At 52.0% G+C, this 27,294-nt stretch overlaps 1 protein-coding gene across 1 annotated transcript in view; it reads right to left on the bottom strand.

The window, feature by feature from the left end:
• Positions 1 to 27,294, bottom strand: part of LOC148443018 (cystathionine beta-synthase-like) — a 129,326-nt gene that overhangs the window by 21,030 nt on the left and 81,002 nt on the right. The window contains exons 8-10 of the mRNA XM_088463375.1: positions 26,733 to 26,810; positions 26,519 to 26,653; positions 18,001 to 18,109 (exon numbers count right to left, since the gene is read on the bottom strand). Of these exons, the coding sequence (XP_088319501.1) occupies positions 18,001 to 18,109; positions 26,519 to 26,653; positions 26,733 to 26,810 (322 nt within the window). The remainder of the gene's footprint in view (positions 1 to 18,000; positions 18,110 to 26,518; positions 26,654 to 26,732; positions 26,811 to 27,294) is intronic.

Below are 27,294 nucleotides of genomic sequence, written 5' to 3'. Positions count from 1 at the left end.
CTCCCTATCTACTCCTGCAGAACAGCGTCCGCAGGAGGCCAACACCGGAGCCACTGAGCGCTCAACCTCCTCGTCTGACATGACAGAATATATTATATATCTGGCACCAGGGTAGAAGTGAAACGCACTCACCGGTGTGCTGAACAACAGCCCACAATATGGCACTGAGTAGCACACAACTGTATGTAACGGACCTCACAAATACGTGATCTATATAAGTGAGGTCAGTAGAAACGCCCCTCCCCCACACACCTGCAGGGCTTGTAGGAGAAGTAAAGGGATAGGTATAAGCTGACAGTAAGCGGAAAATAAGCACAGACAGGCAGCACTAGCAAAAAGTCACATACCATGCAGGAAGATATACTCACTGCACCTTTCCACTACAATCAACCTGCCCAGATTCAGTGTCTGGGAGGGCTATAGTGCTGTGTACGCTGTCCTTAATCAGGGGAGAGGTACACAGGGGGACCGGTCCGCGTGCTCCCTGAGATCTGCGCTGCCACTGTGGGAAAATGGCCGCTGGAGACCTCAGAGGAGGAGTGGCCGAGTAACTGCAGCTCAGCGACGCCAGACTGCGTGCTGAAAGGCGCGCTGAGCTGAGGGGAGGAGCCGCTGACAGGGAAGGCTTCCTCCCCTGGCTGGCCATAACCCCAGGGATGCTGGCTTCCCGCTTGCCGGTTATCCCTGGTGGTCTAGTGGTCCCACGGGTTATGGGGGGGGCCCGCCGCCACTGCCAGCAGCCTCCGGTCTGTCCCCAGGACCGGAGGCTAAAGGACTGCATTTAAGGCATTCCGCGCGCCGCCGCTAGCCAGTGACGCGCGGCTTACCTGCATCCCCGGCGACTCCGGCAGCAGTCCTGGGAGGTAGACAGAGTCCGGCTAGTACGGACTCTGTCCTCCCGCCGCGATCCCCAGATCAGTACTGGCGTCGCGGCGCCAGTCGGGGATCAGAGCGGCAGCGTGGGCGTCTGTACAGACAGCCCTTCGCTGCCGTCTGTAGTAAAAATAGATTAAAACTAAATAAAATTTAACTTAAAATAAAAAGCTTCTGGGGGCTGCTCCTGCAGCCCCCCTGCGCGGTGACCGACTCCGGCCGGGCACCAGCTTACACTGAGGTGCCTGTGGCTCGGGGGCGGGGTATAGAGGAGGACCCAAGTGCATCCTGGGAGCTAAAAGCTTAACTGTGTGGTGCCCATGGATCCTGTTCCAGCTATAACCCCAAGGTCAACCCTGTGGACCCCCTATGGACCCTGAAGTAGAAAATTAGGTATCACTCCCCTCCCCCCTATTATTATGTTATTACTATGGTCTGTACCTGGCAGGCGGTGTATGTATATGGTATAATTAGGTATCACTCCCCTCCCCCTATTATTATGTTATTACTATGGTCTGTACCTGGCAGGCGGTGTGTGTATATGGTATAATTAGGTATCACTCCCCTCCCCCTATTATTATGTTATTACTATGGTCTGTACCTGGCAGGCGGTGTGTGTATATGGTATAATTAGGTATCACTCCCCTCCCCCCTATTATTATGTTATTACTATGGTCTGTACCTGGCAGGCGGTGTGTGTATATGGTATAATTAGGTATCACTCCACTCCCCCTATTATTATGTTATTACTATGGTCTGTACCTGGCAGGCGGTGTATGTATATGGTATAATTAGGTATCACTCCCCTCCCCCTATTATTATGTTATTACTATGGTCTGTACCTGGCAGGCGGTGTATGTATATGGTATAATTAGGTATCACTCCCCTCCCCCTATTATTATGTTATTACTATGGTCTGTACCTGGCAGGCGGTGTGTGTATATGGTATAATTAGGTATCACTCCCCTCCCCCTATTATTATGTTATTACTATGGTCTGTACCTGGCAGGCGGTGTGTGTATATGGTATAATTAGGTATCACTCCCCTCCCCCCTATTATTATGTTATTACTATGGTCAGTACCTGGCAGGCGGTGTATGTATATGGTATAATTAGGTATCACTCCCCTCCCCCCTATTATTATGTTATTACTATGGTCTGTACCTGGCAGGCGGTGTATGTATATGGTATAATTAGGTATCACTCCCCTCCCCCTATTATTATGTTATTACTATGGTCTGTATCTGGCAGGCGGTGTATGTATATGGTATAATTAGGTATCACTCCCCTCCCCCTATTATTATGTTATTACTATGGTCTGTACCTGGCAGGCGGTGTATGTATATGGTATAATTAGGTATCACTCCCCTCCCCCCCTATTATTATGTTATTACTATGGTCTGTACCTGGCAGGCGGTGTATGTATATGGTATAATTAGGTATCACTCCCCTCCCCCCTATTATTATGTTATTACTATGGTCTGTACCTGGCAGGCGGTGTATGTATATGGTATAATTAGGTATCACTCCCCTCCCCCCCTATTATTATGTTATTACTATGGTCTGTACCTGGCAGGCGGTGTGTGTATATGGTATAATTAGGTATCACTCCCCTCCCCCCTATTATTATGTTATTACTATGGTCTGTACCTGGCAGGCGGTGTATGTATATGGTATAATTAGGTATCACTCCCCTCCCCCCTATTATTATGTTATTACTATGGTCTGTACCTGGCACGCGGTGTATGTATATGGTATAATTAGGTATCACTCCCCTCCCCCCTATTATTATGTTATTACTATGGTCTGTACCTGGCAGGCGGTGTATGTATATGGTATAACAAGAGATATGGTAAGAACTTACCTTTGTTATCTCTGTTTCTACGAAGTCCATAGGGTCCACAGGGTTGACCTTGGGGATATAGCTGGATCAGGATCCATGGGCACCACACAGTTAAGCTTTTAGCTCCCAGGATGCACTTGGGTCCTCCTCTATATCCCGCCCCCGAGCCACAGGCACCTCAGTTGGTAAGCAGCCTAGGCCGGAGGAGAATATGGAACAGAGAGAAGGAAGACTGGAACACACAAGAAACCATACTCACAGAAAAAGGAGACGGAAATACCGGTGACCAGCAACACAGCCCATTAGAAGCCAGGTGCGTCAGGGCGGGCGCCCTGTGGACCCTATGGACTTCGTAGAAACAGAGATAACAAAGGTAAGTTCTTACCATATCTCTTGTTTTCTACTTCAGGGTCCATACGGGGTCCACAGGGTTGACCTTGGGGATGTCCCAAAGCAGTTCAACTAAGGGCGGGGACGCTCCTGTGCAGAAAGGAGAATCCTGCGCCCGAAGGATGCATCCTGAGAGGCAAAGGTGTCAAACGCATAAAATCTTAGAAACGTTTGAACCGAAGACCAAGTGGCTGCCTTACACAGCTGAACAGCTGAGGCACCACGTTTAGCAGCCCAAGAAGGGCCCACAGAACGAGTGGAATGAGCCTTAACAGAGGCTGGAACAGGTAAATGCTCTCGTATCTAAGCCTCCCTAATAACAGACAAAACCAACGGGCCAAAGTCTGGTTGTTGGCAGGCCAACCCCTCTTATGAAAACCAAAGAGGACAAACAAGGAGTCGGACTTTCGAACAGAAGCAGTCCGATCAACATAAACTCTGAGAGCACGGACAATGTCCAACGAAGTCTCCCCTGCTGTAAGATCAGGGGACTGAAAGGCTGGGACCACCAGTTCCTGATTGATATGGAACTTAGAGACAACCTTAGGTAAACACTCAGGACGAGTGCGAAGCACTGCTCTGTCCTGGAGAAAATAATTAAGAAGGGGGGACTACATGAAAGTGCCCCCAACTCGGAAACCCTCCTTGCTGAAGCAATAGCCAGGAGAAACACAGTTTTAAGCGTTAACCATTTGAGGTCAACTGACTCAAGAGGCTCAAAGGGAGGACCTTGCAGAACTCAAAGAACCACCGCCAAATCCCACGGTGCCACCGGAGGCATAAAGGGTGGCTGAATCCTGAGAACACCCTGGAAAAAAAAGTCTGTACGTCTGGTAACATAGCAATTCTACGTTGGTACCAAACCGATAAAGCAGACACGTGCACCTTCAGAGAGGAAAGGCGTAAACCTAAGTCCAAACCCGACTGAAGAAAAGCCAGAATCCTTGAAACTCTGAATACCTGAGGATCATAAGTTTCTGGACTCACACCACTGAAAGTACGTGTGCCACACTCTATGGTAAATCCTTGCAGAAGCAGGCTTGCGTGCCCTCAGCATGGTGGAAATAACGGAACTAGAAAAGCCCCGGGACCTTAAGACGGCCGTCTCAAGAGCCACGCCGTCAAAGACAGACGACCCAGATCCGGGTAAAGGTAGGGCCCCTGAGACAACAAGTCCTGCCGCTGAGGAGGAAGGTACGGAACGTCGATGGACAGACTCTGTAGGTTGGAGTACCACGGACGTCTTGGCCACGCTGGGGCCACCAGTACCAGAGTGCCTCCGTCCTGCTAGAACTTGCGCAGGACCCAAGGCAGAAGGGATATCGGAGGAAACAGATATGCCAGCTGAAACGTCCATCTGACCTACAGAGCGTCCACCAGACTGGCGCCGTCGTCCCTTGTCCTTGACCTGTACACGGGCAACTTGTGATTGTGACGAGAGGCCATCAAGTCCATCTCCGGCAGTCCCTACTTGTCCATGAGTAGTTGGAATACCTCTGGATGAAGCGACCATTCCCCTGGATGCACGTCGTAACGGCTGAGGAAGTCTGCCTCCCAATTGAGGATTCCGGGAATGAAGACTGCAGAGATCGCTGGAAAGTGGCACTCCGCCCAGGTTAGGATGTGAGACACTTCTGCCATCGCAGCCCGGCTGCGAGTTCCTCCCTGGTGATTGATGTACGCCACCGTGGTGGCGTTGTATGACTGCACTTGCACTGCCCTTCCGTGAAGAGTGGTGCCGGCCGACTGCAGAGCCCTGTACACGGCTCTTAGTTCCAGAACATTGATGGGGAGAGCCGCTTCCTCCGCTGTCCAACGACCCTGAAGTGACAAGGAGCCTGTCACCGCCCCCCAACCCCGAAGACTGGCATCTGTCGTGAGCCGAACCCAGTCCGGGATCCAAAAGGGGCGAACCTCGAGGAGGTGAGCTGTTTAAAGCCACCAATTCAGGGACTGTCGTACATCCGGAGATAGCACCAGGGTCTGTGACCGGATCCGGTGAGGCAACCCATTCCAGTTTGCTAGAATCAGCCTCTGCAGAGGCCTGGAGTGAAACTGGGCAAATTCCACCATGTCGAATGCCGACACCCTGGAACCCAGCACTCTCATTGCCGAGTGTACCGAAAGACTGGCACAATCCAGGCAACTGCGTATCCGCAACTGTAGGGAAGATACCTTTTCTGGAGTTAGAAAGATCCGCTGCTGATGAGAGTCTAGGAGGGCCCCCAGATGGACCATCTGCTGAGATGGGATCAGGGATGACTTCCTCCAATTTATTAACCACCCGTGCATCTGCAGACAAGCCACCGTCAGTTGGAGATGTTGCAGCAGAACCTCCGGAGAGCTTGCCAGCAATAGGAGGTCGTCCAGATACGCTAACAACCGTACCCCCTGGTTCCGAAGGTGGGCAGCCATAACTGCCATCACCTTGGTGAACACCCTCGGCGCTGTGGAGAGCCCGGAACTGGTAGTGACGGTGCAACAGAGCGAACCGCAGACACCTCTGATGTGACGTTGCTATCGGCACATGGAGGTAAGCGTCCTGGATATCCAGGGAGACCATGTAATCCCCTGGTTCCATAGCCAGAATTATGGAACACAAGGTTTCCATTCTGAACCTGGGAATCCTGAGAAACCTGTTCAGAGACTTTAAATTTAGAAAAGGTCGATGGGAGCCATTGGGTTTCTGTACCAGAAACAGCAGAATAGTACCCCATCCCATGCTGAGATTGTGGAACAGGTACAATGACCCCTGCAGTCAGCAAGGAGTCTATAGCTTCCCTGATCAGCATAGCCTTGGCTATGTCCTGAGAAGGACTCGTGCAGAAAAACTAGTGAGGCGGTCTGCGCCGAAAAGACAGGGCGTACCCCTGGGAGACCACTTCTCGCACCCAGGCATCGGTGGTGGTATTGAACCAGCTCTGGGCGAAATGAAGAAGTCGGCCTCCCCTCTGGGTTCCCCCAGAGGGAGGCCCGTCCCATCAGGCGGAAGGCTTATCTTCCTGTTTGGAAGAGGGACGCCTGGCACTCTAAGCTTGTTTCTTGGACCTAGCCAGTCTATCCACGATCCTATCCAAGTCTGGACCAAAAAGTAATTCCCCATTAAAAGGTAAGGCCTCCAGGCCCTTGTTTGAATCAGCGTCTGCTCTCCAGGACCTCAGCCATAAGGAGCGGCGGGCATGCACAGCCGCAGCCGACACCCTAGAGGTTAGCAGACTAGCGTCCAAGGAAGCTTCTCCAATATAAGAAGCCGCATCACTCATCTGTCCTAGTAATGCCCTCTGGACTTCCTGAGTATCCTCAGGAAAAGTGTCCCCTAAGGCATTGGCCCAACCCTCAATGGCCTTAGCCACCCAGGAAATGGCCATGGACGGGCGAGCAATTGCTCCCGAGAGGGAATAAATAGACTTAAGGCAAGCCTCAACCTTTCTGTCCGTGGGATCCTTTAACGAGGAAACTGACGGTATTGGCAGCGTAGCACTCTTAATAAGGCGTGTGACATGGGAATCCACCGCCGGTGGAGCTACCCACTTCCTACAATGCGCCTCCGGGAATGGATAATTGGAAGCCAACCTCTTTTGAGGCACAAATCACTTACTGGGTGTCTGCCAAGCCACCGCCATATGATCCGTTAATTGATCAGATAGGGGGAATACCGCCGAAGTCACCTTAGTTTTTTTTTTTTTTTTTAAAAACTAGGGAATTTCTACTTAGGATCAGGTGCCTCATCCTCGATTAGGAGAATGGCACGCACCGCCCTAACCAGAGCTCGTACATTAATAGACGACCGAGATTCCAACTCCTGAGCCGAGGTGTACGAATCGGAGTCGTCCTGGACATCACCCTCATCTGAGGACCCCTCAGTGTCCGAAATCTGCGCCGCATGCAACTTATGTGCACGCTTAGACGCCCCTGCAGACCTGTCATTGTGCAGCATCGACTGAAAAGTCGAAGATGCAGCTGCCAGACTCTGGACTGAACTGGAGAGCACGTCCACCCATGGTGGAGGAGATGCCACATTGGCCTGGAAAGGCATCACAGACTGTTGTGTAGCAGGAGTGGCCTGAAAATAGATAGGCAATCCTGAATAAGGGTCCACAGTCTGTGACCCAGAGGAACTCTGCAATAATTGCGGGGTACACTGGTAATGGGAAATGGTAGGCTGGGACAGAGTCCTCGTAGGGACAGCAGACGGAGCCGCAAGGCGGTCCGCCAAAGACACCAGCACCTGTGAAAACATAGCCCATGGTGGCTCCTGTGTCATAGGGGGTCTGGATTGACCAGGAGTCAACTGACACCGCTCATAAAGGCCATCCAGAGATGCCTCTTCCCTATGTGATCCCGCAGAGCAGCGCCTGCAGGAAAACAACACTGGAGTCCCGGAGTGCTCAACTTCACCCTCAGACATAACCAAATATAATGTACAGACAAAATATATATGGCAATAGAGGAAAAAAGAACTGCACTTCCCTGTGTGCTGAACAACAGTCCTGAATATGGCACTGTGTAGCACACAACTGTATGTGACAGACCTCACAAATACTTGATTTATATATGTGAGGTTAGTAGAAAAGCCCCTCCTCCACACCTGTAGGGCTAAGGAAGAAGGAAAGAGATAGATATAAGCTGACAGTAATAAGAGAAAAATACAGACAGCAGCACTAGCAAAAGTCACATACCATGCAGGAAGATATACTCACTGCACCTTTACACTACACTCAACCGCCCAGATTCAGTGTCTGGGAGGGCTATAGTGCTGTGTACGCCGTCCTAACAGGGGAGAGGTACACAGGGGGACCGGTCCGCGTGCTCCCTGAGGGATCTGCGCTGCCACATCTAGAAAAAAATGGCCGCCAGAGACCTCAGAGGAGGAGTGGCCGAGTGAACTGCGGCTCAGGGACGCTAGACATGCAGGCTGAAAAGCGCGCTGAGCTGAGGGGAGGAGCCGCTGACAGGGAAGGCTTCCTCCCCTGGCTGGCCATTAACCCCAGGGATGCTGGCTTCCCGCTTGCCGGTTATCCCTGGTGGTCTAGTGGTCCCACGGGTTATGGGGGGGGCCCGCCGCCACTGCCAGCAGCCTCCGGTCTGTCCCCAGGACCGGAGACTAAAGGACTGCATTTAAGGTATTCCGCGCGCCGCCGCTAGCCAGCGACGCACGGCTTACCTGAATCCCCGGCGACTCCGGCAGCAGTCCTGGGAGGTAGACAGAGTCCGGCTAGTACTCCCGCCGCGATCCCCAGATCAGTACTGGCGTCGCGGCGCCAGTCGGGGATCAGAGCGGCAGCGTGGGCGTCTGTACAGACAGCCCTTCGATGCCGTCTGTAGTAAAAAGAGAAACTAAAATAAATAAAATCTATTAGAAAATAAAAAGCTTCTGGGGGCTGCTCCTGCAGCCCCCCTGCGCGGTGACCGACTCCGGCCGGGCACCAGCTTACACTGAGGTGCCTGTGGCTCGGGGGCGGGGTATAGAGGAGGACCCAAGTGCATCCTGGGAGCTAAAAGCTTAACTGTGTGGTGCCCATGGATCCTGTTCCAGCTAAATCCCCAAGGTCAACCCTGTGGACCCCCTATGGACCCTGAAGTAGAAAATTAGGTATCACTCCCCTCCCCCCTATTATTATGTTATTACTATGGTCTGTACCTGGCAGGCGGTGTATGTATATGGTATAATTAGGTATCACTCCCCCCTATTATTATGTTATTACTATGGTCTGTACCTGGCAGGCGGTGTATGTATATGGTATAATTAGGTATCACTCCCCTCCCCCCTATTATTATGTTATTACTATGGTCTGTACCTGGCAGGCGGTGTGTGTATATGGTATAATTAGGTATCACTCCCCTCCCCCCTATTATTATGTTATTACTATGGTCTGTACCTGGCAGGCGGTGTATGTATATGGTATAATTAGGTATCACTCCCCTCCCCCTATTATTATGTTATTACTATGGTCTGTATCTGGCAGGCGGTGTATGTATAGGGTATAATTAGGTATCACTCCCCTCCCCCTATTATTATGTTATTACTATGGTCTGTACCTGGCAGGCGGTGTGTGTATATGGTATAATTAGGTATCACTCCCCTCCCCCTATTATTATGTTATTACTATGGTCTGTACCTGGCAGGCGGTGTATGTATATGGTATAACAAGAGATATGGTAAGAACTTACCTTTGTTATCTCTGTTTCTACGAAGTCCATAGGGTCCACAGGGTTGACCTTGCGGGTTATAGCTGGAACAGGATCCATGGGCACCACACAGTTAAGCTTTTAGCTCCCAGGATGCACTTGGGTCCTCCTCTATACCCCGCCCCCGAGCCACAGGCACCTCAGTTGGTAAGCAGCCTAGGCCGGAGGAGAATATGGAACAGAGAGAAGGAAGACTGGAACACACAAGAAACCATACTCACAGCAATAGGAGACGGAAAACCGGTGACCAGCCACACAGCCCATTTGAAGCCAGGTGCGTCAGGGCGGGCGCCCTGTGGACCCTATGGACTTCGTAGAAACAGAGATAACAAAGGTAAGTTCTTACCATATCTCTTGTTTTCTACTTCAGGGTCCATAGGGGGTCCACAGGGTTGACCTTGGGGATGTCCCAAAGCAGTACAACTAAGGGCGGGGACGCTCCTGTGCTGAAAGGAGTACCCGGCGCCCAAAGGATGCATCCTGAGAGGCAAAGGTGTCAAACGCATAGAACCTCAAAAACGTTTGAATTGAAGACCAAGTGGCCGCCTTACACAGCTGAACAGCAGAAGCGCCACGTCTAGCAGCCCAAGAGGGACCCACAGAACGAGTGGAATGAGCCTTAACAGAGGCTGGCACAGGTAAGCCCTCCTGTGCATAAGCCTCACAAATAACGGAACGAAGCCAACGGGCTAACGTTTGTTTGTTGGCAGGCCAACCCCTCTTGTGAAAACCAAAGAGGATAAACAAGGAATCAGACTTCCTAACCGAAGCCGTCCGGTCTACATAAATTCTAAGCGCCCGGACCACATCTAAGGAAGTCTCACCAGCTGAAAGATCAGGGGACTGAAAAGCTGGCACAACAAGTTCCTGATTAATATGGAACTTCGAGACCACTTTGGGCAAAAACTCAGGACGAGTGCGGAGCACCGCTCTGTCCTGGTGAAAAATCAGGAAAGGAGGGCGACAGGAAAGCGCCCCCAATTCAGACACCCTCCTGGCCGAAGCAATTGCCAGGAGAAAAACCGTCTTAAATGTCAGCCACTTGAGCTCCACCGCCTCAAGAGGCTCAAACGGAGGACCCTGCAGGACCCGTAGCACCACCGCCAAGTCCCAAGGAGCCACAGGAGGCACAAAGGGAGGCTGGATCCTGAGAACACCTTGGAAAAAGGTGTGAACGTCTGGTAGTATTGCAATCCGCCGTTGAAACCACACGGACAAGGCGGACACATGAACCTTCAGAGATGCAAGGCGTAAGCCGAGATCCAATCCTGACTGAAGAAATTCCAAGATTCTAGAAACTCGGAACACCTGAGGATCATAAAGTCTGGACTCACACCACTGAAAGTAAGTGTGCCACACTCTGTGATAAATCCGTGCTGAAGCAGGCTTGCGTGCCCTGAGCATGGTACCAATAACCGAACTGGAGAAGCCCCGAGACCTCAAGACGGCTGTCTCAAGAGCCACGCCGTCAAAGACAGCCGACCCAGATCCGAGTAAAGGCAGGGCCCCTGAGACAACAGGTCCCGACATGGAGGAAGAAGGTACGGAGCGTCGATGGAGAGGCTCCTCAGATCGGAGTACCAAGGACGTCTGGGCCACGCCGGAGCTACCAGCACGAGCATGCCGCCGTCCTGCTTGAATTTCCGCAGAACCCGAGGAAGCAGGGATATCGGAGGAAACAGATACGCCAGGTGAAACGTCCATGTCACCGACAGCGCGTCCACCAGACTTGCACCTGCGTCTCTTGTCCTTGACCCGTAAACGGGCAACTTGTGATTGTGACGGGAGGCCATCAAGTCCAGCTCCGGCAGTCCCCACCTGTCCACGAGTAGCTGAAACACCTCTGGGTGAAGCGACCATTCCCCGGGATGCACGTCGTGATGGCTGAGGAAGTCCGCCTCCCAATTGAGGACTCCGGGGATGAAGACCGCCGAGATCGCTGGAATGTGACCCTCCGCCCAAGACAGGATACGAGACACCTCCGACATCGCTGCCTGACTGCGAGTTCCGCCTTGGTGATTGATATACGCCACCGTGGTGGCGTTGTCGGACTGCACCTGTACCGCCCTTCCGTGAAGAGCGGGGCCGGACGACTGCAGGGCCTTGTATACTGCCCGCAGTTCCAGGATGTTGATGGGGAGAAGTGCTTCTTCCGCTGACCAACGACCCTGAAGCGACAAAGAGCCGGTCACTGCCCCCCAACCCCGGAGACTGGCATCCGTCGTGAGCAGAACCCAGTCCGGGATCCAAAATGGGCGCCCCTCGACCAGATGAGCTGTCTGAAGCCACCAAGCCAAAGATAGCCGAACGTCCGGAGACAACACCAGCACCTGAGAGCGGATCCGGTGATGTAACCCGTTCCATTCTGATAGAATCAGCCCCTGCAGGGGCCGGGAATGGAACTGGGCAAATTCCACCATGTCGAATGTCGACACCATGGACCCCAGAACGCTCATAGCCGAATGGACCGACAGGCGGCAACGGCTCAGGCAACTGCGTATCCGCAGCTGTAGTGAGGCGACCTTCTCCGGAGTCAGGAAGATCCTTTGCTGACGCGAATCCAGCAGGGCTCCCAAATGAACCATCCGCTGTGATGGAATCAGAGAGGACTTTTTCCAATTTATCAACCACCCGTGTGCTTGCAGGCAAGCGATCGTCAGGTGGAGATGTTGAAGCAGTACCTCCGGGGAGCTCGCCAGCAACAGGAGGTCGTCCAGGTACGGCAGCAGCCGTACATTCTGGTTCCGAAGATGTGCGGCCATGACCGCCATAATCTTCGTGAACACCCTCGGTGCCGTGGAGAGACCAAAGGGTAGCGCCCGGAACTGATAGTGGTGTTGAAGGATAGCGAACCTCCAGGGACACCATGTAATCCCCCGGTTCCATCGCCAGAATGATGGAACGTAACGTTTCCATCCTGAACTTGGGAACTCTGAGGAATTTGTTCAGAGACTTCAAGTTGAGGATAGGGCGATGAGAACCATTGGGTTTCTGCACCAGAAACAGAGACGAATAATACCCCGTCCCTCGTTGTGATAGAGGAACGGGAACAATGACCCCTGCTTTCAGCAAGGACTCTATAGCCTCCTGAACCTGTAACGCCTTGGTCTTGTTCTGAGAAGGACTTGTGCAGAAAAACTGGTGGGGTGGTCTGTGCCGAAAAGACAGGGCGTACCCCTGGGAGACCACTTCTCGAACCCAGGCATCCGTGGTGGTATTGTGCCAGCACTGGGCAAATAGAAGAAGTCGGCCTCCCACTCTGAGGTCCCCCAGAGGGAGGCCCGTCCCATCAGGCCGCAGGCTTATCTTCCTGCTTGGAAGAAGGGCGCCGAGCACTCCAGGCTTGCTTCTTGGGTTTAGAGGCCGTCTTACTCGCAGACTGTCTCGGGAAGGACTGACCTTTCGCCTTACCCTGAACCCGAAAGGAACGAAAAGCCGAACTCCGAACCTTAGCAGGCAGTGCCGCCGAAGGGAGGAAGGCCGACTTGGATTTAGCCAGGGTGTCCACTATTTTGTCCAAGTCCGGACCAAATAGTAATTCCCCATTGAAAGGTAAGGCCTCCAGACCTTTCTTTGAATCAGAGTCCGCTCTCCAGGACCGCAACCATAAGGATCGGCGGGCAGACACCGCTGCAGCCGATACCCGCGAGGTCAGCAGACTAGCATCTAAAGAAGCTTCTCCAATGTAAGAAGCGGCGTCCCTCATTTGTCCCAACAACGCCCGCTGGACATCCGGAGCGTCGTCCGGGAAGGTATCTTCCAATGCATTGGCCCACCCCTCAATGGCCTTGGCCACCCAGGAAATGGCCATGGACGGTCGGGCCACCGCCCCGGAGAGGGAGTAAATAGACTTTAAGCAAGTCTCAACTTTCCTGTCCGTGGGATCCTTCAGCGAGGATATCGACGGTAATGGTAAGGTGGCGCCCCGAGTTAAACGGGTGACATGGGAATCCACCGCCGGTGGAGTTTCCCATTTTTTACAATGTGCCTCAGGGAAGGGGTAATTAGAAGCCAACCGCTTCTGAGGAAGGAATCTCTTATTGGGCGCCTGCCAAGCTACCGCCATATGATCCGTCAACTGATCCGACAGGGGAAACACCGCAGAAGCCACCTTAGTTTTTTTGAAACTAGGAAACTTCGACCTAGGAACCGGTGCCTCATCCTCTATAAGAAGAATAGCTCGCACCGCCCTAACTAGCGCTCGCACATTAATGGACGACTTGGTATCCATTTCCTGGACCGAGGCGTCCGAGTCAGTGTCATCAGGGACCTCCCCATCATCTGAGGAACCCTCTGAGTCCGATACCTGAGCAGCCCGTGTCATGAGTGGGCGTTTAGAAATCCTAGAAGGCATGTCAGTCTGCAACATTGACTGAAAAGCCGAGGAAGCGGCCGCCAAATTTTGCACGGAGTTGGAGAGCACATCCACCCATGGTGGAGGCGTCGCCATAGGGGCCTGAAAAGGTACCACAGGCTGCTGCGGCACAGGGGAAGCCTGTATATACATAGGCAACCCCGCATAGGGACCTACTGATTGAGACCCAGGAGGACTCCGCAATAACTGCGGGACACCCGGGGAATGGGGGATGGTCGGCTGGGGCACCGCCCTAGTAGGGAGAGCAGTCGGGACCGACAGACGGTCCGCAATAGACACCAGCACTTGAGAAAACATCGCCCACGGTGGTTCCTGCGCCAGAGAAGGTCTGGATGGGCCAGGAGCCACCTGGCATCGACTACACAGGCCATCCTGTGACAAATCCTCCCTATCTACTCCTGCAGAACAGCGTCCGCAGGAGGCCAACACCGGAGCCACTGAGCGCTCAACCTCCTCGTCTGACATGACAGAATATATTATATATCTGGCACCAGGGTAGAAGTGAAACGCACTCACCGGTGTGCTGAACAACAGCCCACAATATGGCACTGAGTAGCACACAACTGTATGTGACGGACCTCACAAATACGTGATCTATATAAGTGAGGTCAGTAGAAACGCCCCTCCCCCACACACCTGCAGGGCTTGTAGGAGAAGTAAAGGGATAGGTATAAGCTGACAGTAAGCGGAAAATAAGCACAGACAGGCAGCACTAGCAAAAAGTCACATACCATGCAGGAAGATATACTCACTGCACCTTTCCACTACAATCAACCTGCCCAGATTCAGTGTCTGGGAGGGCTATAGTGCTGTGTACGCTGTCCTTAATCAGGGGAGAGGTACACAGGGGGACCGGTCCGCGTGCTCCCTGAGATCTGCGCTGCCACTGTGGGAAAATGGCCGCTGGAGACCTCAGAGGAGGAGTGGCCGAGTAACTGCAGCTCAGCGACGCCAGACTGCGTGCTGAAAGGCGCGCTGAGCTGAGGGGAGGAGCCGCTGACAGGGAAGGCTTCCTCCCCTGGCTGGCCATAACCCCAGGGATGCTGGCTTCCCGCTTGCCGGTTATCCCTGGTGGTCTAGTGGTCCCACGGGTTATGGGGGGGGCCCGCCGCCACTGCCAGCAGCCTCCGGTCTGTCCCCAGGACCGGAGGCTAAAGGACTGCATTTAAGGCATTCCGCGCGCCGCCGCTAGCCAGCGACGCGCGGCTTACCTGCATCCCCGGCGACTCCGGCAGCAGTCCTGGGAGGTAGACAGAGTCCGGCTAGTACGGACTCTGTCCTCCCGCCGCGATCCTCAGATCAGTACTGGCGTCGCGGCGCCAGTCGGGGATCAGAGCGGCAGCGTGGGCGTCTGTACAGACAGCCTTTCGCTGCCGTCTGTAGTAAAAATAGATTAAAAATAAATAAAATTTAACTTAAAATAAAAAGCTTCTGGGGGCTGCTCCTGCAGCCCCCCTGCGCGGTGACCGACTCCGGCCGGGCACCAGCTTACACTGAGGTGCCTGTGGCTCGGGGGCGGGGTATAGAGGAGGACCCAAGTGCATCCTGGGAGCTAAAAGCTTAACTGTGTGGTGCCCATGGATCCTGTTCCAGCTATAACCCCCAAGGTCAACCCTGTGGACCCCCTATGGACCCTGAAGTAGAAAATTAGGTATCACTCCCCTCCCCCTATTATGTTATTACTATGGTCTGTACCTGGCAGGCGGTGTATGTATATGGTATAATTAGGTATCACTCCCCCCTATTATTATATTATTACTATGGTCTGTACCTGGCAGGCGGTGTATGTATATGGTATAATTAGGTATCACTCCCCTTCCCCTATTATTATGTTATTACTATGGTCAGTACCTGGCAGGCGGTGTATGTATATGGTATAATTAGGTATCACTCCCCTCTCCCCTATTATTATGTTATTACTATGGTCTGTACCTGGCAGGCGGTGTATGTATATGGTATAATTAGGTATCACTCCCCTCCCCCCTATTATTATGTTATTACTATGGTCTGTACCTGGCAGGCGGTGTATGTATATGGTATAATTAGGTATCACTCCGCTCCCCCCTATTATTATGTTATTACTATGGTCTGTACCTGGCAGGCGGTGTATGTATATGGTATAATTAGGTATCACTCCCCTCCCCCCTATTATTATATTATTACTATGGTCTGTACCTGGCAGGCGGTGTATGTATATGGTATAATTAGGTATCACTCCCCTCCCCCTATTATTATGTTATTACTATGGTCTGTACCTGGCAGGCGGTGTATGTATATGGTATAATTAGGGATCACTCCCCTCCCCCTATTATTATGTTATTACTATGGTCTGTACCTGGCAGGCGGTGTATGTATATGGTATAATTAGGGATCACTCCCCTCCCCCTTATTATTATGTTATTACTATGGTCTGTACCTGGCAGGCGGTGTATGTATATGGTATAATTAGGGATCACTCCCCTCCCCCTTATTATTATGTTATTACTATGGTCAGTACCTGGCAGGCGGTGTATGTATATGGTATAATTAGGTATCACTCCCCTCCCCCCTATTATTATGTTATTACTATGGTCTGTACCTGGCAGGCGGTGTGTGTATATGGTATAATTAGGGATCACTCCCCTCCCCCCTATTATTATGTTATTACTATGGTCTGTACCTGGCAGGCGGTGTGTGTATATGGTATAATTAGGTATCACTCCCCTCCCCCTATTATTATGTTATTACTATGGTCTGTACCTGGCAGGCGGTGTATGTATATGGTATAATTAGGTATCACTCCCCTCCCCCTATTATTATGTTATTACTATGGTCTGTACCTGGCAGGCGGTGTGTGTATATGGTATAATTAGGTATCACTCCCCTCCCCCTATTATTATGTTATTACTATGGTCTGTACCTGGCAGGCGGTGTATGTATATGGTATAATTAGGTATCACTCCCCTCCCCCTATTATTATGTTATTACTATGGTCTGTACCTGGCAGGCGGTGTATGTATATGGTATAATTAGGTATCACTCCCCTCCCCCCTATTATTATGTTATTACTATGATCTGTACCTGGCAGGCGGTGTATGTATATGGTATAATTAGGTATCACTCCCCTCCCCCTATTATTATGTTATTACTATGGTCTGTACCTGGCAGGCGGTGTATGTATATGGTATAATTAGGTATCACTCCCCCTTATTATTATGTTATTACTATGGTCTGTACCTGGCAGGCGGTGTATGTATATGGTATAATTAGGTATCACTCCCCCCCTATTATTATGTTATTACTATGGTCTGTACCTGGCAGGCGGTGTGTGTATATGGTATAATTAGGTATCACTCCCCTCCCCCTATTATTATGTTATTACTATGGTCTGTACCTGGCAGGCGGTGTATGTATATGGTATAATTAGGTATCACTCCCCTCCCCCTATTATTATGTTATTACTATGGTCTGTACCTGGCAGGCGGTGTATGTATATGGTATAATTAGGTATCACTCCCCTCCCCCCTATTATTATGTTATTACTATGATCTGTACCTGGCAGGCGGTGTATGTATATGGTATAATTAGGTATCACTCCCCTCCCCCTATTATTATGTTATTACTATGGTCTGTACCTGGCAGGCGGTGTATGTATATGGTATAATTAGGTATCACTCCCCCTTATTATTATGTTATTACTATGGTCTGTACCTGGCAGGCGGTGTATGTATATGGTATAATTAGGTATCACTCCCCTCCCCCTATTATTATGTTATTACTATGGTCTGTACCTGGCAGGCGGTGTATGTATATGGTATAATTAGGTATCACTCCCCTCCCCCCCTATTATTATGTTATTACTATGGTCTGTACCTGGCAGGCAGTGTGTGTATATGGTATAATTAGGTATCACTCCCCTCCCCCCTATTATTATGTTATTACTATGGTCTGTACCTGGCAGGCGGTGTATGTATATGGTATAATTAGGTATCACTCCCCTCCCCCCCTATTATTATGTTATTACTATGGTCTGTACCTGGCAGGCGGTGTATGTATATGGTATAATTAGGTATCACTCCCCTCCCCCCCTATTATTATGTTATTACTATGGTCTGTACCTGGCAGGCAGTGTGTGTATATGGTATAATTAGGTATCACTCCCCTCCCCCCTATTATTATGTTATTACTATGGTCTGTACCTGGCAGGCGGTGTATGTATATGGTATAATTAGGTATCACTCCCCTCCCCCTATTATTATGTTATTACTATGGTCTGTACCTGGCAGGCAGTGTGTGTATATGGTATAATTAGGTAGGTACGCACACTATCCCTGCATTATATTACATGTACCTGTGTGAATTGTTTGTAGATGACTTTGGTGACGGCATCAGATGGTTTCACCTTTCCGGCCAGTACGGAGGACAACATGTTACCTAATGTCACCATTCCCAGCACCAGCCTGTAATAGAGGAACACAGTCACTCAGAGAGATACAATACACTGAGAAATAAAGTTACAATACACTGAGGGTCACACACGGAAATAGTGCGGTTATTTACCCATAAGCACAGCTGTGCCATAAGTATTCATCACGATCACCGAGCATTTGTACCGCCCCTATGTACGTACGAGATTTCCCTACACACGATGGACATGGATGCGTTGACCTTGAATGCCTATAGCTGATCATGGATGCGCTAGCGTAGCTCGGACATATGCGCAGGATCTGTGCTGCGTCTTATAACGCTGGATAACAAGAGATATGGTAAGAACTTACCTTTGTTATCTCTGTTTCTACGAAGTCCATAGGGTCCACAGGGTGACCTTGGGGTATAGCTGGATCCTGGATCCTCGGGCACCACGGAGTTAAAGCTTTCAGCTGCTCCCAGGATGCACTTGGGTCCAACCTCCCCTATACCCCGCCCCCGAGCCACAGGCACCTCAGTTGGTAAGCAGCCCAGGCCGGAGGAGGAGACGAAACAGAGAGAAGGAAGACTGGAACACACAAGAACCATACTCACAGCAATAGGAGACGGAAAACCGGTGACCAGTCACAGAGCCCATATGAAGCCAGGTGCGTCAGGGCGGGTGCCCTGTGGACCCTATGGACTTCGTAGAAACAGAGATAACAAAGGTAAGTTCTTACCATATCTCTTGTTTTCTAATTCAGGGTCCATAGGGGTCCACAGGGTGACCTTGGGGATGTCCCAAAGCAGTCCAACTAAGGGCGGGGACGCTCCTGTGCTGATAGGAGAACCCGGCGCCCAAAGGATGCATCCTGAGAGGCAAAGGTGTCAAACGCATAGAACCTCAAAAAGGTCTGAATGGAAGACCAGGTGGCCGCCTTACAGAGCTGAACAGCAGAGGCGCCACGGCTAGCAGCCCAAGAAGGGCCCACGGACCGAGTGGAATGAGCCTTAACAGAGGCTGGAACAGGTAAACCCTCCTGCATATAAGCCTCAATAATAACAGAACGAAGCCAACGGGCTAGAGTCTGTTTGTTGGCAGGCCAACCCCTCTTGTGAAAACCAAAGAGGATAAACAAAGAATCCGACTTCCTCACAGAACTAGTCCGGTCCACATAAACCTGGAGTGCCCTTACAACGTCTAAGGAAGTCTCCCCAGCCGAAAGATCAGGTGACTGAAAGGCTGGTACAACAATTTCCTGATTAATGTGGAACCTGGAAACCACCTTAGGTAGGAAATCAGGACGAGTGCGAAGCACCGCTCTGTCCTGATGAAAAATCAGAAAAGGGGGACGACAAGAAAGCGCCCCCAAATCTGAAACCCTCCTGGCAGAAGCAATTGCCAAGAGGAAAACAGTTTTAAAAGTTAGCCACTTGAGCTCCACTGACTCCAAGGGCTCAAAAGGAGGACCCTGTAAGGCCCTAAGAACCACCGCCAAATCCCACGGGGCCACAGGTGGCACAAAGGGAGGCTGGATTCTCAAAACACCCTGGAAAAAGGTGTGTACGTCCGGCATAGCAGCGATCCTGCGCTGGAACCACACCGACAGACCAGACACGTGTACCTTCAGTGAAGAAAGACGTAATCCTAAGTCCAAACCGGACTGAAGGAAAGCCAGAATACGCGAAACTCGGAACACCTGGGGATCATAGTTTCTGGCCTCGCACCACTGAAAGTAAGTGTGCCACACTCTGTGATAGATCCTCGCGGAAGCAGGCTTGCGCGCCCTCAGCATGGTGGTAATAACGGAGCTAGAAAAGCCCCGAGACCTCAGGACGGCTGTCTCAAGAGCCACGCCGTCAAAGATAGTCGACCCAGATCCGGGTGAAGACAGGGCCCCTGAGACAACAGGTCCCGCCGTTGAGGTAGGAGGTACGGAGCGTCGATGGACAGGCTCCGCAGATCGGAGTACCACGGCCTTCTGGGCCACGCTGGGGCCACCAGGATCAGTGTGCCTCCGTCCTGTTTGAACTTGCGCAGGACCCGAGGCAGCAGAGATATCGGAGGGAACAAGTAAGCCAGTTGAAACAGCCATTTCACCGACAGCGCGTCTATCAGACTTGCGCCTGCGTCCCTTGTCCTTGACCCGTACACAGGCAGCTTGTGATTGTAACGGGACGCCATCAGGTCCAGCTCTGGCAGCCCCCACTTGTCCACGAGTAGTTGGAATACCTCTGGATGAAGCGACCATTCCCCGGGATGCACATCGTAACGGCTGAGGAAGTCTGCCTCCCAATTGAGGACTCCTGGGATGAAAACTGCCGAGAGAGCTGGAAGATAGCGCTCCGCCCAAGCCAGGACGCGGGACACCTCCAACATCGCAGCTCGACTGCGAGTCCCTCCCTGGTGATTGATGTACGCCACCGTGGTGGCGTTGTCTGACTGCACCTGAACGGCCCTTCCGTGAAGAGCGGTGCCGGACGACTGCAGGGCTCTGTAAACTGCCCGCAGTTCCAGGATGTTGATGGGAAGAATCGCTTCCTCCGCCGACCAACGACCCTGAAGTGACAAGGAGCCTGTCACCGCCCCCCAACCCCGGAGACTGGCATCTGTCGTGAGCAGAACCCATTCCGGGATCCAAAAGGGGCGCCCCTCCAGGAGATGCGCTGTCTGCAGCCACCAGGCTAGGGACAGACGCACCTCCGAGGACAACACCAGCATCTGAGAGCGGATCCTGTGTGGCAATCCGTTCTATTCTGAAAGAATCAGCCCCTGCAGGGGCCTGGAATGGAACTGGGCAAACTCCACCATGTCAAATGCCGACACCATGGACCCCAAAACTCTCATCGCTGAGTGCACCGACACTCTGCCACTGCTCAGACAACTGTGAATCCGCAGCTGTAAGGAGGAGACCTTCTCTGGAGTCAGAAAAATCCGTTGCTGACGAGAGTCCAGCAGGGCCCCCAAATGAACCATCCGTTGTGATGGGATGAGGGAGGATTTCTTCCAGTTGATCAACCAGCCGTGCGCCTGTAGACAAGCGACCGTCAGGTGGAGATGCTGGATCAGTACCTCCGGGGAGCTTGCCAGCAAGAGGAGGTCGTCTAGATACGGTAGCAACCGTATCCCCTGGCTCCGAAGGTGAGCCGCCATGACCGCCATCACCTTGGTAAATACCCTTGGTGCCGTGGAGAGACCAAAGGGTAGAGCCCTGAATTGGTAGTGGTTGTGGAGAATAGCAAACCGCAGAAACCGTTGGTGCGATGTTGCTATAGGCACATGGAGGTAGGCGACCTGGATATCCAGGGAGACCATATAATCCCCCGGTTCCATCGCCAGTATGATGGAACGCAAAGTTTCCATCCTGAATTTGGGAACCCTGAGAGACCTGTTCAGGGACTTCAAATTGAGGATGGGGCGATGAGAGCCATTGGGTTTCTGCACCAGAAACAGCGTAGAGTAATACCCCATCCCACGTTGAGACTGTGGTACGGGTATAATGACCCCCGCCGTCAGCAAGGCCTCTATGGCTTCCTGAACCTGCAAGGCCTTGGTTTTGTCCTGAGAAGGACTTGTGCAAAAAAACTGGCAAGGCGGCCTGTGCCGAAAAGACAGGGCGTACCCCTGGGAGACCACTTCTCGCACCCAGGCATCCGTGGTGGTATTGTGCCAGCACTGGGCGAATTGAAGAAGTCGGCCTCCCACTCTGGGGTCCCCCAGAGGGAGGCCCGTCCCATCACGCAGAAGGCTTATCTTCTGGCTTGGAAGAAGGGCGCCTAGCACTCCAGGCTTGCTTCTTTGGCTTTGAGGCGGTCTTGGGTGCGGACTGCCTCGGGAAGGACTGACCCTTTGCCTTGCCCTGAACCCGAAAGGAACGAAACGCCGAGCTCCGGACCTTAGCAGGTGTAGTAGCTGAAGGGAGGAAGGCTGAATTGGATTTTGCCAGGGTATCTACTATTTTGTCCAGGTCCGGACCAAATAGTAATTCCCCATTAAAAGGTAAGGCCTCCAAGCCTTTCTTTGAATCCGCGTCTGCTCTCCAAGACCGCAACCACAAGGATCTACGAGCAGACACTGCTGCCGCCGAAACCCTAGAGGTCAACAGGCTAGCATCCAAAGATGCTTCTCCAATGTAGGAGGCGGCATCTCTCATCTGTCCTAACAACGCCCCCTGGACGTCCGGAGATTCATCCGTAAACGTGTCCTCCAAGGCGTTGGCCCACCCCTCAATGGCCTTGGCCACCCAGGAGATGGCCATGGACGGCCGGGCTACAGCCCCTGAGAGAGAATAAATAGACTTTAGACAAGTCTCCACCTTCCTGTCCGTAGGATCCTTCAGCGAGGATATAGACGGCAATGGCAAAGTAGCACTCCTGATGAGGCGTGTTACATGGGAATCGACTGCAGGCGGAGTTTCCCATTTCTTACAATGCGCTTCCGGGAATGGATAATTGGACGCCAAGCGTTTCTGTGGCAGGAAACGCTTACTGGGCGTCTGCCAGGCCACCGCCATGTGATCAGTCAACTGATCAGACAAGGGGAACGCTGCAGAAGTAACCTTAGCTTTTTTAAAACTAGGATACCTTGACTTGGGAGCGGGTGCCTCATCCTCAATCAGAAGAATAGCCCGCACCGCCTTAACCAGAGCCCGCACATTGATGGAAGACTTAGTGTCTACCTCCTGGACTGAGGCATCTGAGGCTGAGTCATCCTGTACCTCACCATCATCCGAGAACCCCTCAGAATCCGAAAGATGCGCAGCCTGTGCCATGACTGAGCGTTTAGACGCCCTGGAGGGCACGTCACTGCGCAACATCGACTGAAAAGCCGAAGATGCTGCCGCCAAATCTTGGACAGTGTGGGAAAGCGCATCCACCCAGGGTGGAGGAGCTGTCACAGGAGTCTGAAACGGCACCACAGCCGGCTGTGCCACAGGGGTGGACTGAATATACATTGGCAACCCCGCATAGGGACCAACAGGCTGAGACCCCGGGGGAGTCTGCAATAATTGTGGGACACCCGGGGAATGGGGGATGGCAGGCTGGGGCAACGCCCTAGTAGGGGCGGCAGTCGGGACCGACAGACGGTCCGCGATGGACACCAGCACCTGGGAAAACATCGCCCATGGTGGCTCCTGCGAAATGGGAGGTTTAGACGTACCAGGAACCGCCTGGCACCGTCCGCACAGGCCGTCCTGTGACAAATCCTCCCTATCCACTCCTGCAGAACAGCGCCTGCAGGAGAACAATGCTGGAGCCCCGGAGTGCTCAATCTCCTCCTCAGACATGACTTAGGAAGAAAACGTGCGCACTCACCAGTGTGCTGAACAACAGCCCACAATATGGCACCGTGTAGCACACAACTGTATGTGACGGACCTCACAAATACGTGATCTATATAGGTGAGGTCAGTAGAAACACCCTTCCCCCGCACACCTGTAGGGCTTGTAGGAGAAGGAAAGGGATAGGTACAGGCTGACAGTAAGTAGAAAAAAGACACAGACAGGCAGCACTAGCAAAAGTCACATACCATGCAGGAAGATATACTCACTGCACCTTTCCACTACAATCAACCTCCCAGATTCAGTGTCTGGGAGGGCTATAGCGCTGTGTACACTGTCCTTCTGCAGGGGAGAGGTACACAGGGGGACCGGTCCGCGTGCTCCCTGAGAGTATCCACGCTGCCACAGAGAAAATGGCCGCTGGAGACCTCAGAGGAGGAGTGGCCGAGTAGCTGCAGCTCAGCGACGCCAGACTCCGAGCTGAAAGGCGCGCTGAGCTGAGGGGAGGAGCCGCTGACAGGGAAGGCTTCCTCCCCTGGCTAGCATATTAACCCCCGGGTTGCCGGCATCCCGCTTGCCGCGATATTAACCCTGGTGGTCTAGTGGTCTGGCGGGGTATGCCTCCGCTGGAGGGGGGGCCCGCCGCCACCGCTAGCGCCCCCGGTCTGTCCCCTAGACCGGGGGCATGGGACTGCATTTGAAAGGAACCCGCGCACCGCCGCTAATCAGCGGTGCGCGGCTTACCTGATCTCCCCGGCGTCTTCCGGCAGCAGTCCCGGGGGAAGCCAGAGTCCGGCTAGTACAGACTCTGGCTTCCCCCGCCGCGATCCCCAGTTCAGTGCTGGCGTCGCGGCGCCAGCAGGGAGAAGGAGCGGCAGCGTGGGCGTCTGTACAGACAGCCCAGCGCTGCCGCTCTGTAGAAAAACTGTAGTAAATAAATAAATAAATTTAACTAAGTTAAAAAAAAAAAACTTTAGGGGGCTGCTCCTGCAGACCCCCCCCGCAGGGTGACCCGACTCCGGCCGGGCACCATCTAAAACTGAGGTGCCTGTGGCTCGGGGGCGGGGTATAGGGGAGGTTGGACCCAAGTGCATCCTGGGAGCAGCTGAAAGCTTTAACTCCGTGGTGCCCGAGGATCCAGGATCCAGCTATACCCCAAGGTCACCCTGTGGACCCTGAAGTAGAAACAGGTGATACGTGGCCTCATTGTATTACCTGCTTACCTGTATTACAAATGCAGACTCTAGACGGCACAAGCAGCACCAGTCCTAGGTAATAGCGATAATGGAAAGCCTACACGTGCAGACATGAATCCATGGCACAGCCAGACACATTACACCACCCTCTGCCACAGACCGGTGCCCCTTACCTGCCCCCAGCGATCATCCATCATTTACACCAATGTAGGATTTCTGTATTGGCGTCCAGTCCCGTGTGATAGGTGCTGGATGAGGGAGCCACAGTCTCATCCCAAACATGGATCTCAGTGGGAGCCAGCAGCACTACCCTCTAACGCAGGGGTTTCCAACTCCAGTCCTCAAGTACCATCCCCCACCCCCAACAGGTTGTGGTGATAGGAGGGATAATTACTGACCCAGCAAAATAGATTTACTCACTGCAAGGGGCAGATGTACAATGTGCAGAGAGTACAATGTCGGAATCGTGCAGTCTTTTGCCTGTCGTCTAGTGGATGGGCACCTTTAGAAACATTAATTGGCTTAATACATCCTGCTTTACTGGAAGACCCCATAATGGACCTCTTGTCATCCATGTACCACAAGCATCACCTGAACCCTTTATAGAGAACCCTTGGGGCAGCGTAGCTACCGGAGGTAACAGGCAAACAATTAGGAAACTCTGAGAACTCACATAACATCCACTAGAGACACATTCTGTCCCTTGTCCTGTAGTAATAGTGGATTACGCTGGGCTTCGGAGATGCCATTGTGTGGTTATCTTGTGGCCCCACTATCTGTAGTAATAACTCTTGTTCTCTACCTCTGTATTGTGGGATTGTGGAGCTCAGAACGATCCCTTTCATCTCCAGGGAGCTCGTAGCCTAACTGGTGGTTGATGTGGGCACGCTGGCATTGTCAGACAGGACATTCCTAAGGGAGGGCGGTATACTCCTGAGGAAGCTGGATTTACCCAGTGAAACGCGTTGAGCTGATTTCTCTGGAACCCTGGGATGAACTGGGCTATTATTTGGACTTTTCTATCCTCCCTGTGACTGGTTCAGCATTGGAGACATTGCAGGTGGACTATATACAGCCCATTTCTTTGCTCCTTGTATGATAAGTCCTGTGTTGGAATATGGGCCTGATTCAGAAGCGCACGCTATTTGCTATCTGAATCAGGGCGTCCGTATTTTTTTAAATTCCGGCCTCCAGGCCACTCGCACAGCTGTGAGTGACCACCCATAGCTTGTGCGAGCGGCCTGGCGATGATCGCGATTATCACGACCATCGGCATTGCGAGGAGACCCTTGTGGTAGTGTCTCAGCACTCGCAATGCCAAGTGGACTTCCTGCTCTAATAGAGCCGGAAGTCCACTACTGACATCACAAGTGATGTCAGTAGGGCCGCCCACAAACGGCAGGCATTCCTTCTGGAACGCCCCGTCTTGTAGCGAGCCCCGGAGCGAGTGAAGTTCTCACTCGCTCCGCGGCTCGCGCACGCCTCGCGTGCGCAATGGCCTACCATCGACCCGCTTGCGAGCGCAGTCGCGAGCGGGTCTGAATCAGGCCCTTAATTTGCCCTCCGTTTAGTAATTTCTTGCTGTTTAACATTACTCCGATCTTGAATACAGTGCAGGGAGTGCTAGGTCCTGTTCTGACCACACAGGAACAGAGACATATGTTTAATTACTTTTTTATCTTAATGGATTTTTTATGCTAATAAGGGTTCTAGCATTTGTACGTACTATATGTGGTATAATTGCATTTATTCATAAAAAAAGAAAGATGATATATGCACATCTAATGACTTCATTTTCAGACTGTCCATCTTTTTACCTTAGCGCTGGTATTCTGGTGTTTTTGTTTTTAGTGTTTGATTACTTAGGGGGTGACTACCCCGTATACCAGCTGCTTTGTGACAGCGCTTCCTATTTTCTGCTGTATTCCTGTGTTTGTTTCCAGAACATTGATAGGGATGTGTAGGGAAGAGTAGGAGAACTCACCCTGCCTCGGATACAATGGGAACCTGGTCAAAGCCTTTCTCTCGGAGAAGCTGGATGGTTTGGCTGCAGCTCACGGATGGAAGCACAGTCAGCGGAGCAGAAAGGGACAGAGATGAAACCTTGACGTTCCACCACCTGAGGCAGGAAGAGAGGAGACGTCACTACAATGTGCCTGGGATCTCCAGAACAATCTGCATACATGACGTGGTCTTACCAAGGCTTACTCCCCTCCAGATCTTCCACCTTCAGGAAATGCTTCTGTGTCATCCACTTATCACTGAGGAACTTGGACCTGAAACACGAGAAACAAAAAGGCACATAGGACCATGAACACGCTATAGGATGCGTTACATGTAGCAAATCACACACGCAGTTACACACTATGGCCCTTGCACAGGAGAGGGTAATAGAAGGCTCCTAACAGCTGTAGTTCACTACAAAACAGGTTTTATGTGCGCAGGTATTTGAATGAAACATTATAAAGAGTTTATTGATGCAGTAATATTGGAGGCTGGATGTGTAGGTCCGAGGTATTGGCCAGGTGTGGGTTGCTATGAGAACATGACATGATGTGACTGTGGGATCCTCGTAGACACCGGCAGAGGAACTCCCTGAGGTCACAGTCACCGTCCTGACAGGGAAGAGATAGAGGGACAGGAGGATTAGTGCAGGGAGAGGAAAACGCATTAGGATATAGATGCTAGCCTTTATTGTAGGTTGATTCACATCATTGATCGCATGAGTTTTTATTACAAACACAAATAATCATTAGGTAT

Source organism: Taudactylus pleione, unplaced genomic scaffold (assembly GCF_031769625.1).
Source record: "Taudactylus pleione unplaced genomic scaffold, aTauple2 ptg001351l, whole genome shotgun sequence".
NCBI classification, from domain to species: domain Eukaryota; kingdom Metazoa; phylum Chordata; class Amphibia; order Anura; family Myobatrachidae; genus Taudactylus; species Taudactylus pleione.
Note: the sequence above shows the minus strand (reverse complement) of the source record. Positions and strands in the feature narration are given on the sequence as shown.